Source organism: Dryobates pubescens, chromosome 15 (assembly GCF_014839835.1).
Source record: "Dryobates pubescens isolate bDryPub1 chromosome 15, bDryPub1.pri, whole genome shotgun sequence".
NCBI classification, from domain to species: Eukaryota; Metazoa; Chordata; class Aves; order Piciformes; family Picidae; genus Dryobates; species Dryobates pubescens.
This window is the reverse complement of record NC_071626.1, coordinates 18,338,348-18,353,849: the sequence shown is the minus strand read 5'-3', so window position 1 is coordinate 18,353,849 and position 15,502 is coordinate 18,338,348. Positions and strand designations below refer to the sequence as shown.

The 15,502-nt window shown below is 49.2% G+C and overlaps 1 protein-coding gene across 1 annotated transcript; it reads right to left on the bottom strand.

Annotated features, from left to right (window-relative positions):
* Positions 1–2,733: 2,733 nt before the first annotated feature.
* Positions 2,734–14,850, bottom strand: GABARAPL1 (GABA type A receptor associated protein like 1). The gene is made up of 4 exons (XM_054167880.1): positions 14,687–14,850; positions 9,402–9,480; positions 7,747–7,865; positions 2,734–5,136 (listed from the first exon to the last, which is right to left on the bottom strand). The coding sequence occupies exons 1-4, from the start codon at positions 14,774–14,776 to the stop codon at positions 5,071–5,073; spliced, it is 354 nt and encodes a 117-aa protein (XP_054023855.1). The 5' UTR covers positions 14,777–14,850; the 3' UTR covers positions 2,734–5,070.
* Positions 14,851–15,502: the final 652 nt, after the last annotated feature.

The window sequence follows — 15,502 nt, the reverse complement described above, 5'->3', positions numbered from 1 at the left end:
CCACAAGGTGGTTTCTGGAAATGTGCTTCTCTTTTGAATTGCTGCTTGCTGGGTTAATTATGTGGAGGTTTGGAAGGACACCAGTCCGTGGTTCTAACAGCTAGTCTGAACACAGTATGGACATTTTAGAAGGACACCAAGTAAGAAAGGTGGAGCTACAGGAAGGACAACATATGAGGAACAGAGGTATGCCCAGTGATATTGTCATGTGGTTATGGTGAGAACATAGCACCAACCAGATTGATCACTCTGGTCACTCCTTTGCCATAGGACTTGAGCAGTGAGGATCATCTGAAGACGAGCCAGCTTGTGCTCAGGTGTCCAAGAAGGCCAAGAGTGCCCTGGCCTGGATCAGCAATGATGTGGCCAGCAGGAGCAGAGGAGTGATTGTCCTCCTGACTCAGCACTGGTGAGGCCAAGGGTTCAGTATTGGGGCCCTTCACTACAAGGACATTGAGGGGCTGGAGCACTCTAGAGAAGGGCAAAGAAGCTGATGGTCTGGAGAACAGGGCTGGTGAGGAGCAGCTGAGGCATCTGGGGTTTAGTCTGGAGAAAAGGAAGCTGAGGGGAGACCTCATTGCTCTCTACAACTCCCTGAAAGGAGGTTGGAGTGAGGCAGAGGTTGATCTCCTTATTAACAAGTGATGGGATGAAAGGAAATGGCCTCAAGTTCCCCCAGGGGAGGTTTAAGTTGAGTATTAGAACTTGACTGAAAGGGTTATCAAGCACTGGCAGAGACTCCCCAGAGAGGTGGTTGAATCCTTGTGCCTGGAGGAGGTGTTTAAGAGGCAGGGATGTGGTGCAGAGGGGGCCTGCAAGAAAGCCAGGATGGAACTTCTTACAAGGGCTTGGAGTGCTAGGGTGAGAGATTGGAATGATATGACACTTGAGGAGGGCAGATTTAAACTGGAGATGAGGAAGAATGTTCAAAGCTACCTGTTAAATTCACATCAAATTCACAGTTCCCAGTCAGGCAATACAATAAACTCTTTTTCAAAGGCCCCATTTGCTTCACTCAAACCTGCCAGCCAGAGGACTGGGATGTTCTCGAAGGCCTTGCCTGTGCGAGGTGGGTGTGTTTCAGCGGCACAATGCAACCTCAGAGCTGTGAACAGCATCCATGGTGCTGCTGCACTTGATGAGTAATGCAGAGTGGTTCACAGAGAGCTTTGTTAAGCAGGGAGCTGGCTGTGGAGAATGCCTCACTGTTCTCCCAGCTCCCTATCTTGTTACACTGCAGAGAGCAATCTTCTGCCTCACATGGATTCTCTCCCATTTGCTTTCCCTTATCAAAGCTCTGAGCAAGGGAATCCGTGGGAATTCAGGATGCTGAGCACCTCACAAGCTCTTCATAAAAGACCTGCTTTAGTTTCTCCTGAAAGCAAATCTGTGCCAAAACCCTGCTTATGAAGTTGCCCACAAAAAGCCATTTTCCTGCTGAGTGATAAGGCCTGCATTTAATGTCCTCTCAACAATGAGGCTCAATGTGAGCATTCTTGTTCTGGTTTCCCTGCCTTGTCCCCAGGTTAGCTTAGGTAGGTTTGGAAGTAACCAAATCCAACTGACATTTTTATAGTGGCATAAAAGGAATTGTACATAGAATCACAGTCAACCCCCCCTGCAGTCAACAGGAGCATCCTCCACTAGAGCAGCTTGCTCAGTCTTGTTGAGCCTGACCTTGAAGATCTCCAGAGGTGGAGCCTCACCTACCTCCCTGGGCAACCTGTTGCAGTGTTCCAGCACCCTCAGGGTGCAGAATTTGTTCCTAACATCCAATCTAAATCTGCTCTTCTCTCATTTCAAACCATTGCTCCTTGTCCTGTCACTGCAGGCCTTTGCAAACAGTCCCTCTGCAGCCTTCTTGTAGCCCACATCAGCTACTGAAATGCAGCTCTATGGTCTCCCCAGTGCCTTCTATTCTCCAGGCTGAACAACTCCGGCTCCCTCAGCCTGTCCTCACAGCAAGGGTGCTGCAGCCCCCTGATCATCCTCATGGCCCTCCTCTGGACCTGCTCCATCAGGTCCATGTCCTTCCTGTGCTGAGACCTGGAGTCAGTACTCCAGGGTGAAGTCTCACCAAAGCAGAGGAGCAGAAGCACATCTCTGGACCTGCTGACCATGCTGCTTTTGATGCAGCCCAGGCTGCCATTGGCTTTCTGGGCTGCAAGCTCACATTGTTGGCTCACCTGCAGCTTCTCATGCATCTATTACGTTTTTTAAGACCTTCTCCTACCATCCAGGTCTAAACAAAGTTCACACTGGTGGCACAGCAAGACACAGCTATGTGTGTCTGTGACAACATGACCAAACCAAGGAGGGAAGTGACTTGTCCTGATAGACCGGACAGGGAAAAAGCAGCAGCAAGAAGTTTTGACAAAGCTGTCCCTTCATTGAGAAGTTCCCATTGGAAAGAAACTGTAAGTCATCCATTTTGGAGCAAAAGCTGTGGTTTTCAAATGCATCTTTATTGATTGGTTGATTTAGCTCAAGTAGTATGACCTTTATTTGACAAGAACCTGCAGCTAACCAACACATTACCTTGTACAAGACTGGACTAGTGCAGAAATAGAGCGAAGGGCCACGATCCAGTTAAAAGAAACAGAAAAGAACTAAATTAAACTGCAACCTCTACAGGTAACAAACAGCTGAGATTAGTCCCACAAATGTCACTGATCAGCCCAGCAGCAGGAGGGAACAGGAGGTCTGAACACAAATCCAAGCACCCTGGCTGCCACCTCCTCCCCTGAGTGTGCCTCAGCACAGGCTCATTCGAGACGCCACAAAGCCAAGTCTTGGCAGCACACAAGTGAGCAAGTGGGACAGCAGCAGGGAGGTGCACACCACCTGCCCATGGCTTCTGTTCTACACTAGAAAGTCTTCTGGGTTTGTACTCTGCTTCAGAACATTCAGAGTTTCCTCAGTCAAGAGACTGATGCAGCTTTGCAGCCAGAGGATGCAAAAAGAGCCTGGTAACTGGAGCAGAGTGGACCAAAAGAGAGGACTGAGCACTGCAGTTAGAAGCTGAGGTGATCTGAGTTGGCAGTAGATACAACTCACCCTAACACATTTATTCCAGATGAAAACATGATGGGAGAGCAAACCTGAAGGCCAGGCTGAAAAATCTGGGCTTACTAACCCACACACTTCATCTTTTTCTCCCCCCACTTTCCATCTGCCTGTTACAACCACTCTGTCTACATCATTTGTGGGCCCTTCCCTTCTCTTCCACTCTTCTGCCACTTCCCCTACCCTGTAGGCAGTGCCCCTTCTGCCCTACTACACTGCCTTTCCTGACCTTCACACAGCTCTGCTCATGGCCCCCACTTCACACTCCTAGCCTGCTCTTTTGCCCCAGGTACCTCTGTGGAACAACTGTCAGAGAAGGCTGAAACCTGATTTCCTGCCTTCCCTAGTGAGAGGAACACTCATCTTACTTTCTCCTTCCTGGGGAATGCAGAGAACTGGGTTCTAACTTCATGTAAATAGAGCAAACACCTTCCAAGTTATGTTGGAATCCGTCTGTCTTCTTCCAGCCTTCTTGTCTTTTCCTCCCTTTGGTCCCTCTCTTAAAGGTAGGAATGTTTACAGTAATTCAGGTCCAGTTCTCTGATTTGTAGATTAAAACCCCTGAATTCTCCTGAAAGTCAGCTCACTTCCCAAAGTCCTTCCTTTCACCAGAGTTGTACCAGTTAGGGGGAAATCTGCTTTTTGTGTCACTGGGAAGAAACTGCTTTGGCATGACAGCGTAAGGCCTGCACAGGACAGCATCTATCTGGCATCTACAAACAACAATGGCTTTAAATGCTATCATTTTCCAAGTCTACAGAGTATCTATTGCCCTTCCCATTCCAGTCTAGAAGCAGCTCTCTTGTGGCCAAGAGCTGCACTGCTGTACACACAGAGGAGCAACCGATTCCTTCCACTCGTGCACGTGGTGCAAAGGCTGTACAAGGAGGAGGTGTGGAAGGGAGGGCCAAACCCACAGGACTTCTGCCACATCCAAATGTGCAGGAGACTGGTACAAGGACAACACTGCCAGGTCATTTTCTGGGTTCTCCAATAACAAGACCATTAGTAGTTAGCTGCCTTATTGCACAGCAAGGGAGACTAAAGTTAGGTAGCCAGAATTGCGCTCTCACTTGTAGGCTAGCTAGGAACCAACCAGACAATCTCAGCAGCCTCCAGGATCTGCCTGGGTGAAGCTCACTAACAAGAAGTTTGCTGAGCAGCCACGGTGGACATGTTTTGTATACTGAGTCCTGCCTGAAAGCTGCAGTGGGCAGTCACTCTCTTGAGGCCCTCAAGCCCTTTGCACTTGGCTCCACTCAAAAGAACTAAGGGGTCGTCTCGGGATTTTTCCGTCCAGCACTTGCAATTAAAGCAACAAGGAAAACAAAATAAATACTTCCTTCTTTTCTCCAACCTTCACATCTCACAGCTGAGGAGTTCCCAGCCCTCTGAGTTAGCCCTTCTAATACTGATGGAAGTGATGGGAAACACAAAACTCTGGGAACGCTTCGCAGGTAGCAGCTGGGAGCGAGGACCGTCGGCAGAGGAGGGCCTCGTGTGACAGCCAAAGGGAAGGATTTCACAGCTCACTGAGTGCTCACAGGAGTGCAGCCTGTGCCATGGGCAGGATGTGACAAGGACAGCGTACAATACGTGGCATGCCTTCTTCAGCCAATGAAAGAGTTGCACAAAAAGGGCCATCCTGCCCAGTAACTCTCCTGGAGCTCCACCATACTGGTTTGTCTAGCAGCCTCCAGGACTGGGTTACTTTCAGCTGGGCAACAGAAGAACTCTTAAGAGTGGAGTCTCCCCATCCCTCAGCACTGAACCCCTCCTTGGCCTTTCAGTTCACCCTTTCATACACTGACCCCCACCCCCCCTCCCCTCAATTGAAAAAAGAATGGTTACAATTAATGCATGGAAGGTGATGGCATTGTGCATGTGGTTCACTTCCAGTTCTCTTCCCCTCTTCTCAGGCATCCTTCTTCCTCCTCTCCAACACTTCCCCCCCCAGATCCATTCCAACAGTCCATCTCCCCTGTCTGCCTGAGGGGCTGCTGCTCACTTGCCGTAGACGCTCTCGTCGCTGTAGGCCACGTAGAGAAAATAGTCTTCCTCATGGTTGTCCTGCAAGGGCAGAGAGGCAGGGGGTTACAAACCACTACCCCTGGAAAAGCCCAACTGTCCTGCTTTAACACACTCTGCTCTAACAAGCAAGCCCCTCCCCCTCCATCCCCTCTCAGGTGGCACAAGGAGAAGGGAGGCAGGGACAGCAAGAGAAAACCTTCAGGAGCTGAGGTAGGGGAAAAAACAACAAATTTGTGGAAATAATGCAAAATAATACCAAGTCAAATATCAGCATGTGTAGTAGGCAGGGGAACAGGGCTGCTTGTTTCTAGGGCTTGTAGTGACAGGACAAGAGGGAATGGACTGAAGCTTGAGCAGGGCAGGTTGAGACTGGAGATTAGGAAGAAATTCTTTCCAGTGAGGGTGGTGAGACACTGGAACAGGTTGTCCAGGGAGGCTGTGGATTCCCCCTCCCTTGGAGGCGTTCAAGGCCAGGTTGGATGAGGCCTCGAGCAACCTGGGCTAGTGGAAGGTGTCCCTTCCCATGGCAGGGGGTTGGAACTGGATGCTTTTTAAAGTCCCTTCCAACCCAAAGCATTCTGTGAATCTGATCAGACAAAATGCAAACCACACACACAGACAAAAGGGAAGCTCCCCCTACCCAGAAGGTGGGGGGAAAGCCACAAAAACCAGGAGCAGGAAACTTTCCAAGCTATAGGATGAACTTTAAATCCCATAAATCCCTTTTAGCCCCAGCCAGCCCTTTTGCTTTGCACTGTGCATGATGTCAGCATGGTACTGAGCAGCTCATTGACACTCCCCAGTCTAACCAGGGTTGCACCAGTCCCAGCTTCCACTGCAAGCTGTGTAGCAGAATCTCAGCACTGGTATGGCATCAGGATCAAAAGGAGAGACTTGCAAGGCTTTAACAAGTCAAAACTCACCTCTAAATACTTCAGTATTGGTAAATTTAGTTCTGGTTTTCAGAACACTTTGACAAATGGCTGTGTTTCTAGTCCTGATTTATGCATGGGCAGATACAGATACAGAAAGTCTGCAGAGTGCCAGGAACTGAGTCCTGACCTCGGCTTCAGACATTGTCTAACTTTGGACAGTTGTCACCCCTCCCCCCTACATGTACAGAACTGGAAAACTTCTGTGTGTTGAATTGATATCACTTTGATCAGTCCACATACCAATTGTCCACTTATTGTCAACAAGTTACAGGTCAAACAAGGCTCAGAGGACCACACTGGAACTTTCTAATTGAAACTGGAAGGCTGCTATTAGGTCTCCCCTGAGCCTTCTCTTCTCCAGGCTGAATAAGCCCAACTCCCTCAGCCTGTCCCCATAGCACAGGTGCTCCAGGCCCCTGATCATCTTCATGGCCTCCTCTGGACCATCTCCATCATGTCCATTTCCTTCCTGTTGAGGGCTCCAGAGCTGGATACAGCACTGTAGGTGAGATCTCTCCAGAGCAGAGCAGAGGCAGAATCAGATCTCTCCATCTCTGGCCACACTGCTTTTGATGCAGCCCAGGCTGCCACTGGCCTTTTGGGCTGCAAGTGCCGCTTGCTGGCTCACATCCAGCTTCTCATCCAGCAGCATCCCCAAGTGCTTTTCTGCAGGGCTGCTCTCAATCTCATCATCCCCCAGCCTGGACTGATATCTAGGATTGCCCTGACCTAGGTGCAGGATCTTGCACTTTGCCTTATTGAACCTCATGAGATTCTCCTCAGCCCAACTCTACAGCCTGCGCAGGTCCCTTTGGATGACACCCATCCCATCCTTCAGTCTTATCAACCACACCACTCAGCTTGGCATCATCTGCAAACTTGCTGAAGGTGCCCTCAGCCTCACTGTCTGTATCACTGATGAAGATATTGAACAAATCAAGGAGAAATCAATCCAGGCTGCAAACCAGCCATGATGTGACAGCTGGGTAATTGAGGAGCACTCTTGTGAATAGAATAGAATAGAATTAGAATAGAATAGAATAGAATAGAATAGAATAGAATAGAATAGAATAGAATAGAATAGAATAGAATAGAATAGAATAGAATAGAATAGAATAGAATAACCTTTAAGGTTAATCAAACAACACTGCCTACTAGAAATGCTGTGCAGCAATGTTCAGAGTGTCCTACAAGGTCCTCATACACAGTATAAGGGATAAGAAAGTAATTCTGCATGAAGAATAAATGTTCCTTCACAACATATTTACAACTGGTTGCCCAGTGACACTGTGTTCCTCTAATGGCCCAAAGGAAACCTCTTTTGTATGAACAGGAAAGCTAGTGTGAATGTTCTGCCCCACCCCAAGCTTTCCTCTGAAATCTGAAGGATAAAGCAGTTTATTTCAACACTCTGTTCAAGTACTAGGAGCAACATCTCAGTGCTGGGGCAACTACTCACTGCCTGACTTGACAACCCCTTCAACTAGCAATCAGTTAACATGATGAGGCTCCCCAGGCTCCTCTTTATAACTGCAGCATACAATATCCCTCAACAGCTGATGGGATACAGCCCAGGCCAAGGGGGTCACTACTCAAACATCCATGACTAAGCTGCATTCACTGCCATCTGAGTAGCGTTCAGTTGTCCTTCTGTGAGGCTCTGCATTCTTCTGGACACTCCCAAGAACAGGTAGAAGAGGTGGGCCAGGCTTACCTCATAGAGCTGGCCCATAGTGGCACTGGTGGGAGGGATGGTGTTATTGACAAAGAAGAAGAGGGCATCTTCTGGCCTCAGGTGGATCCGTTTTCGGATTAGGAAGTAGAATTGGCCAACTGAAGAGGAACAGAAGAGAACACTTCAGGTGAAGAAGGAACATTTTGATTTGGGGTTTCTTTGTGGTGTTTGGTGTATTTGTTTGGGGTTTTAACCTAACCATAGAATCATAAGACTTGTTTTGGCTGGAAAAGATCATCAAGTCCAACCACTCTCTAACCAGTCTGGTGCTAATCCATGTCCCTCAGCACCACATCTCTGCCTCTTCTTAACACTTCCCTGGATGGGGATTCAGCCACCACTCCAGGGCGCCTGTTCCAGTGCTTGAGAACCCTTTAACCATGGCTGTTTCCTTTTGGAGGTGGAAGTCACATGCTTTACATGCCAAATAAGGAGAAATGAACAACACAGAGAAAGCAAGCAGCAAATTCCTGACTGACCACACTAGCAGCCAATCCACTTGGAGCCTGCAGCTTCTCAGGTTCATGCCTCAGGCCAGGGACTATCTAAATCCATGTTTTACCTACCATGGTCTGAAATGCTCAGTGGTGGGGATTAGTGGGAAGACCTCCCAGCTACATTGACCTTCAAATTCTGTAGATCAGAGACATCTTGGAGAGTTTAACCTTGGTGTAAGTGAACCTGTCATTCCTGAAAACAAATTCCTTACTATTTGCTTGAGCTATGTTGCATAAGAAAGTGTTTCACAACCCACTGTATACTGAAAGAAAAAGAAATGCTGTTCTTGTAACTCAGTCATGATCTCAAATGAAAACAAATGTCATCACACAAAATAGCCATGACCACTTGGAAAAGGAACTTTGTAGCCATGACTCCAACCTCAGAGCTGGAAAATGATGGAGCCTGTCTCTTCCAGCATGGAGGATACAGCCTCTGGCAACTCTGCAGCCAGGTCATCACTGACTGATGATTATGACACACAACTGACTTATTTTCATCATGGCTAGCAGTCAGCTAAACAGATTACCTAAATCAGTGGGATACCTGAGAAGACCTCAGAGAATGTTGTCATCCAGGCTGCAAGGTACATAAATACAACAAGGCCAACCTGGGGTAATGGTCATAGAATCCTAGAATGGCTTAGGTTGGAAGGGACCTCAGAGATCATCTACTCCAACTTCCCTGCCATGGGCAGGGACACCTCTTAACTAGACTTGGCTGCTCAAGGCCTCATCCAGCCTGGCTTTGAATACTCCCAGAGAGGAGCCATTCACAACCTCCCTGGGCAGCCTATTCCAGAGTCTCACCACCCTCATACTGAAGAACTTTCTCAGATCCAGTCTAAGCCTGCCCTCTTCAGCTTCAAACCATTCCCCCTTGGCCTGTCTCTAGACACCCTCGTGAAAAGTCCCTCTCCAGCCTTCCTGTAAGATCCCTTCAGGTGATGGAAGGCAGCTCTAAGGTCCCCCCTGGAGTCTTCTCTAGACTGAACAACCCCAGCTCCCTCAGCCTATCCTGAAAGCCTCATGGTAAGATGTTGAGTCTGCCTGGTTATCTTCTTGCTGCTGGACACAAAGTAAAAGCATTTCTGAAATCTGACTGAAAATCAGGAAGGAAGGAAGGGCTTTTGTTACCTGTGAGGTCAGAAGGCACAAGATACTTCCTTTTGTCTAGGTCAGGTACTCTGGCTTTTGGTGCTTTTTCCACAATTACCTGGAGCGAGAATGAGACAGAGCAACACTCCATGAGTACCACACAACAAAATGGACCAGAAAAAAGCATCAGTGGAAGAAAGGACAGAGAGGCTACCACCAGGCCTTCAGGAATTTATTTAATCTGCAACACAAATACAACAATAAAGCACAGACAGGTGAAGAGACTTAAAATCACTGGCTGGGAGCCGGAGACTGCAGCAGTAAGCACTGGAACAGGCATAAAAATAAACCATCATGGCCAAGGGAAAAAAAAGAAACCAGGTCACCTTGCTGGGACCAATGCAGGTTAATTTAGTATGAAGGAGCTGCCACGATGCTAAGAAATTAAGACCAAAACCAGCTGAACTGTTTCCAGGTTACAGTTCCCAACTGCCTGGCACACTTCAGCCCTACTCCCAGGAGTGCCCACATCCTAATTTCTGCCTTCACCAATACCAGCTGCTCTAGAATGAAGCAAAAAATTAAAGAGCTACAGCTCATTGGGGACTATTATGGGTTGGGATTTTTTTAATCCTTAGTTCTTCAGCAGTTGTCTTCTGCTCTGAAAATCTTACCCTTCCTCTACTTCATACAGTTCTGGACAGTTCCTTACTCGTATAATCTCATAATTAAAACCCACAGGCCACCATCTGGGTAACTTGACCCCCAGAGACCTTTGACACAAAGTACAAATCCTCATTATAGTTCAGCAAGTTCACAGATGATACCAAGCTGAGTAGTGCAGTTGGTAAGTTTGACAGGATGCCACCCAGAGGGAGCTGGGCAGGCTGGAGAGCTGCGCTGAGAACCTCGTGAGGTTCAATAACGTAAAGCGCAAGGTCCTGCACCTGGGTCAGGGCAAGCCTAGATATCAATCCAGGCTGGGGGATGATGAGATTGAGAGCAGCCCTGCAGAAAAGCACTTGGGGATGAGAAGCTGGACATGAGCCAGCAAGGGGCACCTGCAGCCCAGAAGGCCGTTGGCAGCCTGCATCAAAAGAAGCTTGGCCAGGGACAGAGAAAAGTGACTCTGACACTCTGCTCTGCTGAGACCTCATCTGCAGGACATGGACCTGATGGAGAGGGTCCAGAGGAGGGAACCACCAAGATGATCAGGGAGCTGGAGCACCTCTGCTATGGGGACAGGCTGTTGTTGGGTCGTTCAGCCTGGAGAAGAGAAGGCTCCAGGCACATCTTAGAGCAGCCTCCCAATACCTGAAGGGGCTACAAGAAGGCTGCAGAGGGACTGTTTGCAAAGGCCTGCAGTGACAGGATGAGGGGCAGTGGTTTGAAATAAGAGAAAAGTAGATTTAGATTGGATGTTAGGAACAAGTTCTGCTCTGTGAGGCTGGTTGAACACTGCAACAGGTTGTCCAGGGAGGGAGTTGAGGCCCCATCCCTGGAGATATTCAAAGTCAGGCTGGACAAGACTCTGAGCAAGCTGACCTAGTGGAGGATGTGCCTGCTGCCTGCAGGGGAGTTGGACTGGATGACCTTTAGAGGTCCCTCCCAATCCAAAGCATTCTATGATTCTAATGTCATTATGACAAAGAGGAAGCTCAGCAGCTCTAAGGTCAGACCAAGAGATCTGTGACAGGGAAATTTTTGTTACCAGAGCTAAGTAAAAGATTTACCTCAGAAGCAGAAAGCATTCCAAAGTGACCTATCTCATGCAATGAAAAGCCTTAGAAACCTTTGGAACTGCTGTGTTTGTGCAGAAAACCAAAACCAAACCACAAACCGCAGGCAGGGTTGGGTTTTTTTGTTGTTTGTTGGGGGTTTTGTGATACTGATTTTTAAGCTGGCAAGAGATACATTCCGTAAGTCAACCTCTGTGGCCTGCTGTTCTGCAGAAGCCATTTTGACCACCTAAACAAGAAGGTGGACCTGCCTGAGCTCCTCAACTTCTCCATTCTGTTACACCCTGTAATTGTAAATGCTCCATCTGAGACACCGTGGGACCCATTTCTATGGGCTCCACGTTCCCACAGCTATTTGGCAAGCCAAATCAGCAACTTCATTTGTTGTGTAACAGAAAAGGCTGAGCTGCTGTGGGCTAAGCCTTCTTCAAATACAAAATGGTGGTGGCACAGCAGTGAGAAAACTGACAAACACAAAGAAAACTGCTATGATGATGAGCTTGCTGGTTTTAGCCTGGACAAAGAGCAATGCTAACTCAGTTTCTTCTAGATCCAGGTGGGGATCTGCAAAGCACATCACACCACAGAGATGCCAGCTTGGACATCTCATCCCTGTGCTCCATTTGGATACTGACAACACAGCCAAACCCCCTGAGAAGTTATGAGTTTGTTTTTAAAACAAAAATGCAGTGGTCTCTGCTACTTGAAGAGCTTGAAGCACCTCACTGACAACCAGGCATTCAAGCTCTTTCAGGCAGCCTGTGGCAGGACAAGATGCTGAAGGGAGCAGAACATCTCCCTGCTGAGGAAAAGCTGAGGGAGCTGGGGCTCTTCAGCTTGGAGCAGAGAAGCCAGAGGGGTGATCTCATTCAGTTTATGAAGATGTGAAGGGCAGTGTCAGGAGGATGGAGCGAGGCTCTGCTCAGTGGTGTCCAGTGATAGGAGAAGGGGCAATGGGTGCAGGCTGGAGCAGAGGAGATTCCATGCGAACAGGAGGAAGTTTTTCCCTGTGAGGGTGCCAGAGCCCTGCAGCAGGCTGCCCAGAGAGGTTGTGGAGTCTCCTTCTCTGGAGACATTCCAAACCTGACAGGATGCATTCCTGTGTGACCTGCCCTAGGTGATGCTGCTCTGGCAGGGGGGTTGGACTGGGTGATCTTTGGAGGTCGCTCCCAACCCCTAACATTCTGTGAATCTGTGCAGGAAGGACAGTTCCACAACTTCAGTGAACAGGTGCAGGCTGAATAACAACACCTTGCACATGTTTTCATCCCTATATCCAACAAGCAATATCTATCATAGTTAAGTGCATTGGAGAAACACCTTTAGTTCTTGCCTCCTGTTTCATAAAGGACTGGCAAGTAGCACTGCTAGCTAGAGACACTGATGTGGCTTGTTCTCTAGATAATGAAGGAAAAGAAACCATGTCTGTGAGAAGAGGTGAGTGTTGAGGCCTCTAAACCCCTAGGGAAGATTTTAATCAGATCATTTATAGAATTCATAGAATGGTTTGGGTTGGAAGGGACCTTGAAGATCATCTAGTCTCACCTCCCCTGCCATGGGCAGGGACACCTTCCACTGGACCAGGCTGCTCAAGGCCTCATCCAACCTGGCCTTTAATACCGCCAGGGAGGGGGCATCCATGACCTCCCTGGGCAACCTGTTCCAGTGTCTCACCACCCGCACTGGAAAGAATTTCTTCCTAATCTCCATTCTCAATCTGCCCTCCTCAAACTTCAATCCATTCCTTCCTGTCCTATGACTACCAGCCCTTGTAAAAAACCCCTTCCCAGCTTTCCTGTAGGCCCCTTTCAGCTACTGGATCATCACTGATCATAAGAGAGATCTTCTCACAAAGATGCAGAGGAGGAATGGAGGCGCCCTGCTAATCTGAGTATCAGTTGTAGTCAGCTTGCCTGCTGACACAGGTATCTCTTCTGAAGCACTAAACCCTTCACACACATACACAAACCAACCCACACAGAGAATCCAAAGGGCAGGCACAGATTATCTGTATGTCTGGTGCTGCTGGATGGTGACCGTGGCTAACAGTATAATCTCAGCAAAAGGCTGAGATGTGTCAGGGCACTGCAGCGTAGGCAGCCAAAAGGATGTCATCTTCAAGGATCCTGCTGTCAGGAAGGGCAGAGACAGAAGTGATTTAAAGAACAGTTGTCTGCTGCAGCTCTGACAATAGGCTTGCCCTGACATTTCACATCTGAGCCTCGCCACGTGCTGTTTCCATCTGTTCTTAACTACAGCATACCTGGTTATTCTGGTCCTGCCGTTCTCCATGATGACATGGGGATGCCCCCCCATCCTGACCTCTTATATCTCTTGCTAAGTACCTCCTGGGCTCCCCACACAGCTCCTCCAGACACATCCATCATGATCAGCTGCCCTGTTAATCCTCAGTTTACAGCTTGTTTCACTCCTGACCTAACAGAACACCCTGCGATCCTCACCATCCAGCACAGAAGCAGAGACACTTCACCGCTGCGTGCTCAGCCTGCTACCCTCTGCCAGGCAGTCCCGAAAGCAAATGCACCCAAATGCTGACTCCCCAAAACTTCTGTAAATCCAGCTGAGGGCCACTCCTAAGATTAGAAAAAACCCAGTCTTACCCTGTCAGGAAAGAATGTGGACCTAACTGTTCCCCCTTGTCCTTAGATTTACAGGGAAGTCTCAAGTTATTTTGCATGCAGAACCCCTGGGCAGTAAATACCTCTTCAGCGGGGATGGAAAGACATAGCATTTGCAAAACGTTTATTAAAAGGAACAAATATCTATATATACACACACATACACACACACATATATATATACCACAATAAATTTGATTTGTCATTCCTTTTTTTTTTCCCCCTTAAGTATTACTACTAATTATAAAGCTGTACCTTTTCCACAGGCACCCCCACAAAGGCACCTCAGGATGAGGGAGCAAAGTTTTGCTAGAAGATGACCTTGTTTATCAAGGGGCGTTCCTCTGTTGTTGTCTTTTTTTTTCCCTCCCCCCAGGATGATTAAACAGGAGGGCAGAAAAGCCTGGGAAGAGCCATTTTGCTTCCATGCGAAGGAAAAGAACAGGGCGAGAAGAAACTAAAATAAACCCGAAGGGAAAGCGGAGCGCAGACCTTGGCTTAACCCACTCATTGTTCTCCGTTGTCACAGATCTGATGGTAAGCTCCTTCCCCATCCCCCATCCCCACGCACGCAGGCCACCAAGGAAAAAATAGCAGCATTCGCTCTGTCGAATTACTGCGGATTCCTCCCTCCCTCCCCCCCCCCCAAAAAAAGGGATTTTAAACCCCGCTGCCCACCACCACTCCTACAGAGCAAACAGCCACGGCTCGGCTCTCAGGGCGGGGGAAAAGAAAAGGAAGAAAAAACTCCACCAGCCTGGAATCCCAATCAGACCAAAGAGCACGATCCTCTTCACTAATGTCTTGTTGGAGGTGGGGAGGGGGCCGGGGGAGGGAGGGGGTTTAGCCTTGGGAAAATAAGCAGCAGAAAACAGCCGACAAGGAAAACAAAGGCGTCAGAGCGCGGCGGCCTGGCCAGGCAGCTCCGCGATCGCCTCACACTCACAGGGACTCTGTCGGGATATTTCTTCCTGATTTTCTCCCCTTCTTTTTTCCTGTACTCGAACGGGTGGTCTTCCTTGTACTGGAATTTCATGCTGCCGGGCTGTCAGCGTCCCTCGGCGAATGGCTGCCGCGGCTCCCTCCCGCTGCCGGCCGGAGACGGCAGCCCGCCCCTGCCCGCCCCTGCCCGCCCCCGCGAGCGCGGCGCCGCCCCCGGCGCAGGAGCCCGGCGGCGGAGCGCGGCACGGCGCCGGCCCGGGCCCCGTGACGTCAGCCCTGCCGTGGGCAGGGGAATGGAGCTGTGGGCTTGATTCCCCAGGAAAGGCCTGTGGGGGCCGTGCGAACAGGCGTTACTCGACCCAGGCTGGTGCTAACCCCTGTCCCTCTGCACCACAGCTCTGCCTCTTTCAAACACCTACAGGGATGGGGATTCGACCAGTTCCCTGGGCTGCCTGTGCCAGGCTTTGAGAACCCTTTCAGTCGGGAAATGGCTTCTAATATCCAACCCGAACTCCCCTGGTGCAACTTGAGACCATTTCTTCTCATCCTAGAGAGAAGAGACCGACCTACACCTTGCTCCAGGCTCCTTCAGGTTAAGCAACCCCAGTCCCCACAGCTGCTCCTCACCAGACCTCCAGGCCCTTCACCAGCTGCTTTGCCCTTCTCTGGACCCACTGCAGCACCTCAATGCCTTTCTTGGAGTGAGGGCCCCTAAGTTAAACCCAGTCCTCAAGGTGTAACCTCACATGAATACTGGGGGACAACTACTGCCCTGGCCTTGCTGGTCTCACCATTGCTGATCCAGGCCAGGATGCTGGGG